The 16,912-nt window shown below is 39.3% G+C and overlaps 1 protein-coding gene across 1 annotated transcript in view; it reads left to right on the forward strand.

The window, feature by feature from the left end:
* The window catches only part of LOC134668708 (sodium-dependent neutral amino acid transporter B(0)AT3), a 68,968-nt gene extending 54,767 nt beyond the window's left edge, over positions 1-14,201 (forward strand). The window contains exons 4-6 of the mRNA XM_063526149.1: positions 10,574-10,711; positions 11,032-11,157; positions 11,517-14,201. Coding sequence (XP_063382219.1) covers positions 10,574-10,711; positions 11,032-11,157; positions 11,517-11,703 — 451 coding nt within the window. The 3' untranslated portion in view covers positions 11,704-14,201. The remainder of the gene's footprint in view (positions 1-10,573; positions 10,712-11,031; positions 11,158-11,516) is intronic.
* Positions 14,202-16,912: the final 2,711 nt, after the last annotated feature.

The following is a 16,912-nucleotide window of genomic DNA, read 5'->3' on the forward strand; positions in this document are numbered from 1 at the left end:
AAATTTCTAACTGCTGCCATAACTATTATTTCGGTATCAGATGGGTTAAATCAGCCCCCTTTTTCCGCACCGGAAGTGGCCTTCTTTTTCGTACTTTCGGCAAGTTCCGCCGTGGCAGACTATCGAATTCGGACTTAGCATCACTTTTATGGGAAACCATTGTGCATTTCATCGTGGTATCAAGTCGGTTAGAATATTTGCGGCCGGCTCTTCTACTATAAATTGTGATTGGGTAAACATCAATTCTCTGTAATTATTGCTTTAAATGTTGAACAAAAAAGTTACTTAAGGTTATAACTGTTATAAGGGGTACCTAACACCCTGGGGTAAGTAAAACACAGGTTTCACTTACCCCATCTAATCTTAAAGTATTAAACTGTGCAGATAAACACTTGTATGGAACCCTTCTACTGTTTCTCCTAAACCCCCTCACCTTATCTATTTTATTTATGCTGCTCTATGCCTTCTCGATCATATGTTTACATAACTGCTGTATTTTTATATAATAACTGTAGGTAATTTTATTAAATTGGACATGAAAAACGCAGCTTAATCGAGCATATTACAAATAAAAGACTGAATGAAAGGTTTTGGTTGCAACTTGCTGTTGTTGCAAATTCCGAATATGTTACCCTAATATTGCGTAATCTTCGAGACAGTCATTCGAAAACTCAATTTTCCCGTTCACCTCTATTCTAACGCAACAAATACCGAATTAGAACCGCTTTAAAATGGTTCTTACGGCTGTTGCGGTTGTTGGGCGTTATTTAGCGAACGAAGGGTTTACGAGTTAAGCTGCTTAAATACCTGGACCCCTATTCGACAAGCGACGTTTGACGTATCGTGTTGATCTCCCGTTGATGTGGGAAAAATCATAAGTTCTCGAATACGTACAATGTCAAAATTTGACATTAACAATCCACATTTAGGGTGACAAGCAAACCAAATCGAATCACCCTTAGTTTAGAGTTGAGTTTTGGTTGTACCAAATGATATTATCCACCGTTGATGGAATCAACACTCAGTATGCAATAAAATCAACTGTTGATTTGACGTGGATGCGAAATCTGACAGTTGTACATGTCGAATTTGGCCCCTGGTTCAAACACGACTGCAATTAAAATTGATTGATTCGATTACTTTCGCATTTTAGGTTTTGACCATGAATCTAGCTAGGATATACCTGGATCTGGCATGAGTGGTGGGGGTAACTGACAGAACGAGATAGTCTTATGTATCTTTCAGTAGGAGTAGCAGAGAAAGCGGTATTATTGCTTGTCCTTGTCACAGTCTCACTTTTTGTTTGTTCCCCACCTTTTTATTAGTATGGAGAATGGTGGGCAACAAATGAATTCGACCAATCACAGTGTCGCATTTGCGTATATTTTGTCCCTCACGGAGGCACGCGTATACCACTTCTATGCGATCCTACCTTCTATGGTTTTGACAATTTTAGCTTCATTATTGAGGGTTTGGTTTTGTTAAGAAGAAAGAAAACGTAGGTACTCTCAATTACTTGATTAACAATGTTTAGTTGAGATTATTTTTCTGAGGCTCTAAAGTTAGAACAAGAAAAGTCTGCAGCGATTTTGTTAGCCCACGCAGTGCAAGTGTTTATTTATACGTCATAATTTCTTAAAGCTTAAAATAACTTGCACTGCGTGGGCTATCAAAGTCTCTGCAGACTTTCTTTTGGTCTAACTCTAGGATGTGTTAATTTGAAAATATTTACTTAAGATCTAACTTAGTCTATTGCTCTTTAAAGCCGGTGCTTTTCGGTTATATTAAGTATTTATTGAACCTTGCGATTTTTTGTTGTCAAAATATCTTGGTAAGGCATACGGCCCAGGAATTTAATTTCAGTGTCGCTTGTCGTTGTTGGTATTTTTTCAGGGTGAAAATAATTATGCCTTGCACAATTAAATTGTCGAATGAACTGACCGAAACGGCCTTGAAGCATTCGTAACCCCATTGGTATTGCAGGTGTCCATGGGCAACGGTATTTGCTCACCATCAGGCGTTTCGTCTGCTCATTTGCCTTCAATATCATTAAAAAATGACGTTCCTGGCGTCTTTCACTATTGCCATTGAGACAAGGTACGAAATGGCACAAAACCATAGACCTAGGATTCGCTTGCGCTTGACAGACAGCTTAAGAGCGCTCTTACAAGAAAAGTCGAAATAATGCAAAATTGATGATACTAGTCGACGAAATTCAGGACTTTGTGCTCATTATTAGAAACAATGAGTACTTGTTCCAGTAAAAGCGTCTTCTTATCTTTTTAAATATCGTTGTAAATATTAGAAAAAGGACTTATTAAATTAGTAATTAATTTTTTTCTGATGGTCGTTTCCGAAAAACCCCGTGAAGCACTGAACGGCAAGCTCTTATTTAGAAATGTTGAGAAGTTTACTCTGCTAAACCTGGCTATTTTGTATTACTAATACCCTGTACTTTCGGCATATCAAACGATATTTTTTCTACATACCTTTGAGAAAGAGAAAATCAAAGTAAAACGAACTCAATTTTCTCTCCGAAACAAGTGTCAATTTCTACGAAAATCTACTTAATATCGAAGTCATTTTCATACTCAAGCAATCTGTAACGTTTGCTTATACTATTGGTATACATTAGTGTTTATGAAATTCTACTATAATTTTTTGGCAATTTTTTGAAAACTACTCTATATTACCGATGACGCGCGCTCGCCAGCTCAGTGCCGCGGCAGAGCTTGTACAGGCAGGACGTGTGTCGGTCGGCTCCGCACATTTTCAACGGCGACGACGAGGTTTTTTATCATTGTGTGCGGCGGGCGCCGTGTAAAACGCTATACTGTGTGCGTGTAAACCGCAACGAGAGACTTTGATCCTAGCACTGTTTTTATAGTATTATAATTTATAATGGTACAGTTTAATAAACTACCGGACAAGATTAAAAATATTTGAAACGACCTGACATTCTATATGTATTTATTTGACTCAAGATAGTACTCAGGGTCTGATGATGGAGCCGGAAGGTGGTCACCGGTACCGGTACCAATCAACCATGCAACTAAACCACTTCGTGTTTAGGCTCGTTTTATTCGTCTTAACAAGATCTTTGACACAACATAGTTCTCAGGGTCTGATGATGGAGCCGGAAGGTGGTCACCGGTACTAATCAACCATGCAACTAAACCATTTCGTGTTTGGGCTCGTTTGATTCGGCTCAACAAGATCTTTGACTTAAGATAGTACTCAGGGTCTGATGATGGAGCCGGAAGGTGGTCACCAGTACCAATCAACCATGCAACTAAAACACTTCGTGTTTAGGCTCGTTTTATTCGTCTCAACAAGATCTTTGACACAAGATAGTACTCAGGGTCTGATGATGGAGCCGGAAGGTGGTCACCGGTACCAATCAACCATGCAACTAAACCACTTCGTGTTTGGGCTCGTTTGATTCGTCGCAACAAGATCTTTGACACAAGATACTACTCAGGGTCTGATGATGGAGCTCGAAGGTGGCGACGGGTACCAGTCTATCACATAACTGAACCACTTCGTGTTTGGGCTTCGTGTTTGGTTTATCACCTAGTGTCAAAGATCTTGTTGAGACGAATCAAACGAGCCTAAACACGAAGTCGTTTATTTGCATGGTTGATTGGTACCGGTGACCACCTTCCAGCTCCATCATCAGACTCTGAGTATCACCTAGTGTCAAAGATCTTGTTGAGACTAGTCAAACGAGCCTAAACATGAAGTGGTTTAGTTGCATGGTTGATTGGTACCGGTGACCACCTTCCAGCTCCATCATCAGACTCTGAGTATCACCTAGTGTCAAAGATCTTGTTGAGACTAGTCAAACGAGCCTAAACATGAAGTGGTTTAGTTGCATGGTTGATTGGTACCGGTAGCCAACTTCCAGCTCCATCATCAGACTCTGAGTACTGTCTTGTGTCATAGATCTTGTTGAGACGAATCAAACGAGCCCAAACACGAAATTGTTTAGTTACATGAGAGACTGGTACCCGTGGCCACCTTCCAGCTCCATCATCAGACCTTGTGTATCTTCAGTTTCTTGTAACTTGTTTCTTGTAAATAAGCGAGTACCTATAATTTCTTTCGAGTTATATACGTTCATAAGTACGAGTATGGGGCTATTCATAAATTACGTCGTTTCAAATGGGAGGAGGGGAGGGGAGGGGGTCTGGACATCGGATGATGGTAGCATGACGTAGGGGGAAACAGAGTCATCCGAAGCATGATTGTTGGATGATTTGAGGGATGGGGGGTCAAAAATAGATGACGTAATTTATGAACAGCCCCTATGTACATTTGCACTGCATTTAGTATTTTCGTACTTACCAAATAACAGTTTTAGGACTTTATAAGTTAAGTCCAGTTAGTGTTGTTATGGTTGATTTCAATATGCTTCGCGAAGGATCAAGAATGTTTAATCCATCATTGTAGTGCGAGTGTGGTAGAAGGGATCGGAATACTGAGCTCGCACGGCCTGCCGCAGCGCGTAAAATACCTAAACTCGCTCAACCCCGAAATGTAATAGCACTCTTAAGTGTTCGAAAGGGAAGCCATCACGTATATGAACATCCCATAAGTGCGAAAGAGTCAGACTACCAATGAGAAAACGTAACCACTTTTGAGTTTGACGACGGCCGCGGACGGCCAAGAGCGTATCACGGTAATTTTCAAATTGAAAAATATACACGGATTAGGACGAAAAGTATTAAATAAAGTAATTCAGTGAAGATGGTGTCTTGTAGTGTGCCGGATTGCAGTGTCACAGGGCCAAATAATCCAAGCAAATACTCATTTCAGAGGATTTATGATATTCCGAGCGAAATTTTCATAGCGATATTTTGTCAAATTAACAGCGTAAAAAGTGTAAGAAGCCGGTTTATACAGTTCATTATAAGTTTTTCTTTAGTTCCGTGCTAATATTTTATCATATTAGTCAATAATTTAGAATATTTTGTGTAAAAACATAAACTGTTAGTTTACGCTAGGGCTTGACAAAATGTTCATATGACAGTATCGATAACTTGTCGGTATATTAATAAATAGCTATGTAATTATTTCTTCACAAGACATCATTAAGATATTATCTTTTATAACCGACTTCAAATAATAACGATTGTTATACTTTCTTGAAGGAGTTCATGTTTAGCGTGTCATGATAACTTCACTTTCCAACACAGTAAGAGTTACATTAAGATAAGTCTGCAACGATTTTTATGGCAAACGCAGTGCAAGTGTTATTTATATGTCATAATGTCATAGAATTTTAGTGTTTAAAATAACACATTTGAAAAAGTAGTCGATAAAGCAATCAAACATCGACAGATTATTAATATGTTGTAACATGACATCACTATTTTTGATCTCACATAGACAATTTACGCACACACTTGCATTTCATTTTCACACACACATTTCATGGTCACACTTTTGAAGATTGAGAGTTGTTCTTTGTCATATAATTCTTTGCACAAAACTCAAATTCTGTGATTGTTCGTACATTGTTATATACTCTATACCTAAAGAGCTGATACTTATATCCTACAACTTCAACACGATAGCTCTTTTCCACAAGAACACTTTCCCGTAATATTCCCTACTTTGCCCGATATTTATTCCTTGCCGAGAGCTATCTGGAGGACAGTTGTTGAAGTATTAGACATTTCCTGTCGCTTGTGGTTTCGAGAAATACGACTATTAATGTTTTCTTAACCTTGGGCTTGGGTACACCTGAGTTACGGCATTTGATTCTATTTTAAATCTCTCTAACAGTATTACAAAAATATTACTATTAGGTTCCCAAAAGTGGAGCGTAAGACGCTAATGGGTTAAAGCACCAGCTAGATCATTACAGCTTAGTCTTGCCCAATGTTCTCAATAAAGAACATTTTCTTTTTGGCTACTGCTCAGGAATTCCAGAAACGGACCAAAGGTGCCTTAAATTGAGAACATTCGGCAGAATCCTCAAGATCCTTATAAATAGAAAGTACAAGTTTTACAAAAGTACAAGTACAAAGTAGAAATTTTGCCCATATACCTTAAGTTCACTGCAAGGGCGTAGGAGGTTATCATGAATTTTTGAATATGCGGAAAACGTTGAAAGAGTACGTAAACAGCGTAGGTCGACATAGAGATAAAGTGATTTACAAAAAATAATATGCATTCATCTTATTTTTATAAAACTAAATAGTTTAGATTTACATGTTTGAGTTTTCTATAATCAAATTTTGAAATCGGAAATCTTCCGTTGTACACCGGGGACATCCTGTAGTAGGTCTACCAGTGTAATGACACCTATCCTCAAGATCCTTATAAATGCTTGGGCATTACCAGGACGAGGCTTTCTACTTTACAGAAAATGGGCACTAGCTGGTTTAAAATACAATAGCAGGAATACTATAAGAACGAATCCTTCAAGAGGTCATTTAACGTAATAGTGAGGTGCCACTAAGGCCAACCCTTTACGGGTGTGACCTTGTATATCATAACATGATGTACGACCCTACAAGAATTATGGTAGCCGAACGCTCCGCTGAGCCTTTTGTGACGCAATGACGTCACTAATGACGTAACATAATCGATTTAGAATGACTCGATTCTTTACTAATAGGAAGGGATATTACGATGAAAAATTGCTGTAATTTAGAAGGTTTAGTAAAGGCTAATAATAGAACAATATTAGGTCTATAGTTATCTATAATTTTGTCATAAACGTCAAGAATTATAATTTTGTAATTTAATTTCTGAATGAAGTGCTGATTCGCTATAAGTAAAATGACAAGTTTGAAAAGTTTTAAAGTATATAATTGAATCTCTTTCTTCACTGACTTTTGTCTTTTTCTTTGAAACACTAATATCAAAAAAAGATAATCTTTAAAACAGATTCACTGAAACTTTTATCTCGTACCTATTCTGTTGAGAACGCAGCTTAAATCGTTTAAACTCTCTACTCGGGCTTTCAATCCAATTTTCTGTAGTCGAGCAAGTATGTGAAGTATCTTAAAGCACTTGCTTATAGTTAGTGACCGTATGTTATAATCTAGGATCTAGGTTATATACCTACCACCTACCTAAATTCTGATACCTAAATATAATTTTCCTGTGACGTCACTTGTTGTGTTTCTTCTACCCTCGTCCTGCCTAAGCCTTTTTAAAGACCTTCCGGTTTCTGTAAATTGTTCTCAATTAACCACTCAACCGTCCAGCCCGCAAGACTGTTTTCCTGTCAACCGTCCGGGGTTTTTTAGCGACGCACGCCCCGCGCAGCGCATTCACAATTTTCTACAAAAATTATAACTATCCTGCCATCTAAATTTTTTTAGAGCTAACTATTTAGTTAGGCTACGTTGTCGCATCAAGAGAATTAGCAAATAATGCCGAAATATTCCGTTAGATGGCTCTGAAATCAAATCTTTCTTCCACCCTTTTGGATAGTAAGGTTCCCGCGGACGGTTAAGAGCATATTTTTTTCGGATACTATACTATCGTCGGACGGTCAAGTGGTTAAGGACACTTTTTGTTCCGTTACTGGAATTCCTGCGCAGGGACCGTAAAAAAATAAATGTTCTGAATTGAGTAAATTGGGCAGAACGAGGCTATACTACGCGAACACACATCGACGATATTTTTTTACTTATTTCATAAATATGTATATAATAAGTAGCTGTAACTAACATATTGTTTATTAACCACTTTTATTCTAACTGCAACATTGATTTGCTCAAAGTTAAGAGGATTAAGATACCTACTCAACCATTGATGTTAATTAAAACGTTAATTATGACGTAAATCGTGGAATCTAATTAGTAACGTATTAATTAAACAACGTGCCGTTCCCAGTCGGTTAATATTCATGAGGGAAGTTTCTTCATGACAGCCGTTTAATCCGGCAATTTTGGTATTAGGCTGCCTTTCCACTGAGGCGAAGATGAGGAGAGATGAGAGGTACCCCTCATCAACCAACAGCATTGGTTATTATAATCCAGCGAAGCGGAGAAGGATTACAATAATACTATTGGTTGATTCCTACACGTCTCCTCTCATCTCTGCTCACCTTCGCCTCAGTGGAAAGGCAGCCTTATCGTCATTGTTTAAATAAAAGTGTAAACTAATTATTTTAGAAACATTTTTTTTACCTCCAACGGTATCTGTAATTAAAGGGGTTATTTATTCCAAGTACCTATGTACCTTATATTCTATCAAATGGGATGACTTATGTTCTAACAAATTGATAGCTAAATTGGCTAAGTATTTAGGAGCAATGAATTCCATCGATCGATCAAATGCCGTACCTAATGTATCGCAATTCACAAGCGATTATACCTAGGTGACGTTTCGAGAGGCCATTAGAAGTAAGACAGCAAAAGGGGTCCTTCGAAAAGGTAGATGTATTAACATTAACCCTTTTAGGCGAGGCAGGCAGCCCCTGTTTTTACTCTCGACGGAACGGGGACAATGTATGTAGATTTATATGTATTTAGGCCATGATGATGTTTGTGTTTGTGCATACAAATGTATGTTCCCAAAATTCGCCAAACGGACCGAACAGTGATGGCTCCTAGATAAATCATAAAGGGTGTCCAGCATCAGATTTTTGTTATAAAAATCTGATTAAAAAACTAATAAAACTCCTCTATGATCAGATCATAGCTGTAGGTACATTTAAAAAAATTAAATTGGGAATCGACCGTTGTAGGTACACATATATAATTTAGCAGATTAGCGCTGTTATAATTTTGTTGGGGATTTAAATTTAGTTAGTTATTGGAGCAATGATTTTGGACATTTGATGAACTACAAAATTATCTCCCGTTTCTATATTTTTTTACCGTGTTCATTTTATTATGTAAAAATCAGGTTTCGCCGGAGCTAAATTTAAAACTTGTGAAAGTTGTGAAACTTACTAAGCCTTTGAAAATATTCGTGTTCTTCAGGGGAAAGTTCAATAATTGGGGATTTTTCAATTAAGCACCTAAATTTAGTTTTTAAACCAGATTTCAACTTGACGGTCCGTTTATTGAACTTTCCCTGAGGAACACGAATATTTTCAAAAAATATGATAAAAATGGTAGAGGGGCCTGTAGGTAGGTACTATGTTTTTATGAGAAATTAAAGTAATTAAAATTATGAATATATTAGTAAAACACGTTGAATGTTGCCTTCAGTCTACATTGAATTAAAAAAAAATACGAAGGATTAAAGAGCACTGAAAAATGAGAAACTTTTTTGAAAAGTTTGTTCATATCTGAATCACTGCTGCTCGAATACACGGCGCAATTCGGGAAATGAATTAGAGATGCACTAGATATGAAATAGTAAAGATATGTGACGTTCCACGACAAAAGGTACCTTATGGCAGCTGGCGCTTACGTTATTATTAACGCCGCTCCAATATTCAGCCGGGGAAATGGTACCTTTTACTGTGGAACGTCACATATCTTTACTATTTCATATCTAGTGCATCTCTAATTCATTTCCCGAATCGCGCCGACAGTCTAAATTACGCTCTCATTTTTCATTTTAAAACGACGTGCTTAAATTACATGAAACTTGGCATGAACATTTACTTAACATCTATGTCTAGTTCTAGGTTTCATTGCTAAAAAATATTATACAAAGAAAATAGAGCGAATAGAGCGAATAGGTTGGTTAGAGGGTTGGTTACATTACGTCTGGGTGACGGAAACCCGAATTGAAGCATGTATTACTTACCATAAGCTTTGAGCTTTATAACAGTGCAAATAAAAACTAAATTACACTGTGTGCGACCCATGCCGTATGTTGGATAAGCAAAGAACTCTGCCATTCCAATTTGAACCTTAAAGCAATACAAATAAACGTAAGGGTAGTTAGACATACCTACGTTTGTAAGCGTCTTAATCTTGGCCCGGGCTGTGAGACATTCTTTTGAGGACCTTTTGCACTAATGTTGGGACAAAATCAATAGTACCGTGCGATAGTCTGTAAATGATGAAGGATATTGCATAGTTCTGTGAGAGAATATATGAAAATTATTACGGCTAAAAAGTAGGGCAATGTATAAAAGATCGGAATAACTACAAAACAAGAATTACTCGTTACTAATTAAGTCACATAGGTACTAACGAATTAGGTTAGTGCGAAAAACACCTAAAATTAGGTTCCTTTTTTTCTTTACGGGAACGTTAAATAATGGCTAACATTTTTTTTGCTTTGCGTTTTCTCCTGGAATCTAATTGTGCGGGTTGATTGACAGGGCTTTTACCTATTTGCTGTTTTCCTGTTCAAGTATTTTACTTTTCATTCCATTTCCATTAGCAAGTCTTCTGATGAAAACTAGGACACTTGCCTTGATAAGACTGAGTAGGAATCCCACTTGACCGGGTATAATTTTTTAAGTGCTATCCGATCAATAACTAAGCTCCTATTCGTACCGTAATATCACAAATAATTCTATTAATTTGAGGATGGTATTCCGATTTTATGACGGGATTTATGAATTGTATTTTTTCTGTATTCATCATCATTTAAAGACCATGTAGATTTGACCTATACAATGTCCTTAACCTCGTTTCAGGTTCGCAGATGACATCGAACTGATGACGGGCACTCGGCCAGGCATCTATTGGCTGATTTGCTGGAAGTACCTCTCACCTCTAGCTATGCTTGCTATTCTTGTCTCGTCGTTTGTGGAAATGGCTACTGAGGGATCTGGGTAAATTATTTATTATTAAACATTGCCTTGCTTTTTAAAGTGGCCCGCCAATCGTGGATGCATGTGAAGTGAAAAGTAGTGGGCCAAAGATAGAGCCTTGTGAGACACCATATCGTAAATCTCTTTCAAACTTTACTTAAATCCCTTCAGCTTCTAATCTTAAGATAATAAGAGCCCTACGACTTTAGTAAGTTAAATTATTCCGCATGAACAACGTAGCATTTTAATTTGGTAAGTAGTTTTCCATGATCGACATTGTCGAATGCCTTGGTAAATTCTACCTTTTATTAAATTAAACACTAAAGTTGACTCCTGCGCAGGTACGACGCCTGGATCCCCGAGCTGGGCACCACGGTGCGCAAGCCGTGGCCAATTTGGGCATTGCTAGTGGTTCTGCTGCTGGTGCTGGCTTCCGTGCTGTGGATTCCCGGCCTGGCTATTGCCAGGTAAGGAACTTAGCACATTTACACAGTTATAAGAAAGTGGACTAATCTGGGAGAGAGAGCAAGTCTGAAAAGTAATTTCTAGAGATGCGCCGAATATGGACCTTACCGAACCGAATATTCGGACGAATGATTCGATTCATCTGTATTTAAGTCGCTTAAATTACATTAACAACCAAATATAATATAAACCGCTTCCTTGGCATTCCCAAGAAACAATTAAACAGGTCAAACAAGGCAAGGGACACTTTAAACAAATTTCCAACTATCTATATGGTCAAAATATCCTATGGATTCAACGTCTAATTATGTGTTTTATTGACAACGGGAAACCAGTACCTGATGTACTCTTTATTTTCCAGATACTTCAACATCCCCGTAATCGAGGATGAAGAGCGAGCTTGGTTCCCAGCTGAAGACCTTCGCGACTTCCACGGCATCGAGCCTCGGCCCGTCTCCGCCGCTGAGACGCTGCTGTTCTGCACCAGGCCTGATGGAGGGGAAGCGTGCTGCTGGCCGGGATGCTGCGAAACTGATGATGAGGAGTAGACTTCACAACTTTAGAAGTTTCTTGTCCTAACATTTTTAACTTGGACATTTTTTTTAGCAGAAAGAACGTATTAAGACATATTTATTTCAGGTTTACCGCAAAAAGCAAATAAATATTCTTTAGTGTAGCGCATCGGACTACTGACAATAATTAACATGTGTGGTGGGTGTTTTGAATTTGTGATGTGTGTTTTGCATTTTTCTGGGTCATCAGTCCAAGACATGCGTCGAAACGTCGAATTCGCGATAGACCCGAAATAAATATGAATTAAAATGTGTTCAAAACGCGCAATTTTTAAATAATAGAAAGTAACATGACAGTTGCTAGTTCAGTTACAAGAGTAGCCGTTTGCGTTTTAGCTGCTGCTAGTCTGATGAGTAGAACGTGTGAAATGAGCAATAAGTTTGCATTGCTCAATGTGTCGCTAGTTTTCATCTATTTTTCTAGACCCTTTGTAAATTCTAGTCAAAATGCCGTCGAAGTCTAAATTAGCCCCAAAGGCATTCTGTTCAATTCATAAGGTCCGTTTTGGATTTAGGCAGCTTATTGGTTTGTTTTTGTATTAATTTAATTTAATAATAACCAGACTGATGACTTGATCTAAATTCGAATTCAGCCAGCATCAACTTGTATACAATGATATTTTGATTAGCGCCCAAAACTCATTGTAGATGATCTTAATAAATATTTCGCTAATACGCGATTTGTAGAGCAATATTTTTGGACTGAATTCAACGCAAAGGAAAGTAATACTTAGAAGAAAGGTTTTCTTTGAATCTCTTATTGCAATCCTTCCATTTTTTATATAAATTGAAATTTATTTTATTGTGTTAAGATATAACAATCAATCAATAAGATCATACATATTGTCCATACATATCTATTCAATATGAGTACTGACCTTGACTGTATAAAGTGAAATGGAAAATATCCAACGTCTTCTCAAATGAAATCTATACAATAATAATAATTTTCTAGTCTGCATAGCAGAGACTTTGTGTACATTGTGGCATTGAAGTTACGTATTTTTTTTGTTACACCAACTTAATGCCACATGGTTAAATTAAATTTTAAACCGTTATTATATATACCTATTGAATTTTACATTTGAAATTATACCACGTTTAAAATAGCTTGCACAAAAGATATGCATGAAATGTTTTTTCTTTTATAATTAATTGAAGTAGATTAAGCTATAAATGAGATATTTCTTGAATGTTATAGGTTATAATTTTATAATATTGTTTATAATTTTAAACTGTTATGGCTGACAATAAATATACAACTTGAGTATGACAATAACGGCAGCTATTTACTGTATTTGTAGGTATTTTAAATAGTTTAGAAATTATTTATTTAGCCATATTCAAATGGATGAAAATATCTAGTTGTCTATCATGTACATACGAAGACAATAAATATACCTTCTTGGTCGCCAAAACTTTGATAATACTGTTATATTAAAATGCTATAAAGAGTTGTCTTATGTGATGTGTTACTAGCCCTAAAACCTATATAAAATGTTACCCGCTCTCGGTGTTTACTAAATAGATATATCATAATAATATATACTAATTATCTATAAATTAGTAATTTATATGTATCAAGACAATATCAAGTGTAGGTCAAATGACTGCGACGTAGTATAAGATTAAGATTTGATGTGATAATAATGATTGTTGTTATCTTTTTAACTAATATGTGCGCGCAAACTTGTAAAGGCCTTATTTTCGATTTTTAAAAAGTAATGACTCGATAAAAACTATTTAATTAGTAACAAGTAAGTGAAAATAAGGCCATGAAGTTTGGTTTCATGGTTTCAAACCATCCCAATTACAATTCGTCCCATTCACGAAAGTGTTTGTTACATTAATAATAATACATACCGTAGGTAATTAATTGATTAAATACTCGTAATGTGCTTTTAGTGTGTACCTAACATAACGGATACTATTTAACACGCGCAAAAAATCATGTGTTAACGATGTCCTGTTGTCGGTGATACAATGTTATTTTCTTTAGGCACACTTCCAACTCAAATACAGTTCTATATTATTCAGATACTTCCCTACTAATTGTTTTGAATTCTGAGCTACCTACATATCTGTTGTGAATCACACAGATTTAGCACAAGTAACTGATGATCAAGTAGATAATTTATTGATAAAGTCACTTTTGCACGTTTCATAGAATAGGTAGGTACAGAGTTAGATGAGTAAGTATCTATGTAATGCCTGCAAAGGCAAAGAAAATAGGTGAGATCAAAAAGAGCATGAGTATTTGTAGATAACTCATGATGATCAGAAAATTTAGTTAGCCAAAAAAATAAATTCTTTAACTCCACTCGTACTTACCTACTTACTCATACTCACATGACATTCATATGTGTAAGTTTAAATTCAATGCCTATTTATATAATAATCATAATAAATAAAAACTAGCCTAAAGTTGTTAAAATCTTTAGTAGTGTTGTAATTACTTGTAAGGGCACGGCAAATAATAGTGTTTACGCCAAGTGCAAGCACCTTTCACATGTGCCGTGTGCAATAATCGTAGGCCAATTTCCTAGAGGCTCAAGCGTAACTTAAATGGTATGTCACTACATTCATTATGGTAAAACTTCATATCGATGGATTCTATTTCCGGACCAGGACGATTCGGAGCGTTGTAGCGAACGCACGTAGGTTGCATTCCTGCCGGGTTTGAAGCTAGACTTGGCCGCAGCCATTGACCACGCCGCGTGTGTTTTCAGTATAGTTATTTTCTAAGAATAGTAGTTGTCGTGTCACGATTGTCACGCATCAGGCGTCAGTGTACGAACGAATAAGTGTAGATTAACGTAAAATATACGTGCATGTGAAACATTGAGTTTCTTTTCATCGCCACACCTACCCGAACCACCCAGGCCGGAGCGGCCAGGGTCCTCAGCGGCATCACAGCAGGCTTAGGAAGGCCTAGCTCCTACCGGACCACGCGAGGCGTCACACCGGAGCGGTGGAGGCGCTCCTCACCAGCAACGAGCACCAAAGGAAAGAGAAGTATCGGAACGCGACCACGGGAGTCCGGGCTAACCGCCTTGTGACGTAGACATTTTTGGTGTTCCCATCAGAGGGGAGGAATTACAGCACGATATTATTGAAAGCCATCGTCATCAACGCGAGCACCGCAGCGGTACATCGCATTGGTAGCGTAATCATCGCTTCAAGTACTCATCGTGTCAGCATTATTCATTTTTGCCGTTAAATTCAGTGGAAACGGAGCCCGGTGCGGTTGGGCATAGTGCGAAAAAATCAAATCAAATCGTAATAAAAGGGAAGGCGTCGGCCGCCATTTTCTTGCGTAGGCAACGGACGGGGACCGTACAGTGCGGAGTGCGGCCATCTTTAGCATAAGGACATTTCCGGTTCGCGGCAAACGTCAGTTTGGGACATTTAGGTTAGAATTATCTGTCAACGTCAAGTGTCGCCAATAGATTAATTAGGTTATCGTCAATATAAAATCCAACTTTAAGGTAAAGCCAAAGCCACCTAACTTGTAAACTGTTAGTCGAATAGTGTCACAAATTAGTGTCTTTCATTAATCGTAAAGTAAATTCACGTCATGTCGTTAAAGTCAATCAAGGTGCAGCTGCGCACCAAGTACCAAATGTTGACCGACTATGCTGGCACGGTCACATCACGACCTGACAGCATGGCCGCGTCGGTGGCGAAGCGGCACTTTGATCTTATTTATACTGAGTACGTCAAGGCCCACGAGTCACTGCTGGCCTACGAAGGTGAGCTCGAGGAGGAGGAACGACTTCAATACCAGGAGTGCTTCAGCGAGGTTAACCGGCTGCTGATCCAGCTAGACGAGGCGTCGGCTGGAGAGGCTGGCCAGTCACACACACCCCGTGGACAGGCAGGTAAAGTCAAATTGCCCTCTGTGCAGCTGCCCACCTTCAGTGGCAACCTGCCAGAGTGGCTCTCCTTCTATGATCTCTTTATGTCGTTAGTCAATAGTAGGGACATCTCCGACGCGGAGAAACATTACTATCTTCGGTCGTCGTTGCAAGGGGAGGCGCTGTCCATTATACAGCACCTTCCGATGGACGGACCCAACTACGCGGTAGCTTTACAGTTATTGCGGGCTCGGTATCAGAATAACAGGCTGCTGTTGGATACATTCATTAGCCGAATCATGAACCTGCCTTCAGTGGCGCACTGGAGTGCAGGGTCACGCTCAGCTTTCTATGACCCGCTCCGGGAGTCAGTCCAGGCGCTTGAGAAGCTCAAGCAGCCAATCACGGAGTGGTCATACTTATTGGTTTTTATAATTTTGCAGAAACTACCGAACAGAATCAAGACCTTATACGAGGAGAGGTACGGTGGCAATCCGGAGGTGTTGCCCACTCTCACGCAGCTACTGGCGCTGTTGGAGGAGCAGTGCCGGGTTCAGCAAGCGGTCTCGCCAGCAGCGGTGGAGCAACCAACTGCGCAGCGTGGTTCCGCACCTGCACGAGGAAGAGCGGGGCCGTCGGGTCAAGCTACCAGGAAACCGGGACCGCCAGCGAGGGTCTTCGCCATCGAACAAGAGACCAATCAGGTGAATTCACCCCCTGTTCTTTGCTCATACTGCTCGAGTGACCAGCACAGCTTGTACAAATGCCCGAAGTTCCTTAACCTGGCGATTTCGGAGCGGAAGACCTGGGCTAGGAAGTCAGGCGCATGCTTCAGATGCCTGCGCAGTCACTATGCACGCGAGTGCATGCAGCGCAACTGGTGCGCACAGTGTGAGTCGTCCGCACACAACTCACTGCTGTGCGATGGTGGTGCAGCGGGGAGAGCCCCACCCATGGCAGTTGAAGCAGCTGTCCATCGGGTAAGGGTCATGCCGCTTGCCACGCCAAGCACGTCGAGAGCAGTCACGCTGCCGGAGCGGTGGCCGTCTCCCCAGCGACGGACTACATCTCCGCCGAGGGCTGCGAAGCCGCAGTCTCCCAAGCCGTCAGTACCAGACCAACCCCAAAGGAGGGAGACAGGGTCACCTCATAGTGCGCTTCAGCCGGCTCAGCTGATTCCCACCGGTCATATACCGAGGGCTAAGGTAGGCGCGCGTGTTCAAGCGGCGCAGCAGTCATTCCACTCATTGCGCTTCGGGACTCGGAGCAGTCCTGAGCCTGAACAATGAGATCAGGCCACTGTTGGTGCACCGGAGGAAAGACTACGA

Source organism: Cydia fagiglandana, chromosome 11, assembly GCF_963556715.1.
Source record: "Cydia fagiglandana chromosome 11, ilCydFagi1.1, whole genome shotgun sequence".
NCBI classification, from domain to species: domain Eukaryota; kingdom Metazoa; phylum Arthropoda; class Insecta; order Lepidoptera; family Tortricidae; genus Cydia; species Cydia fagiglandana.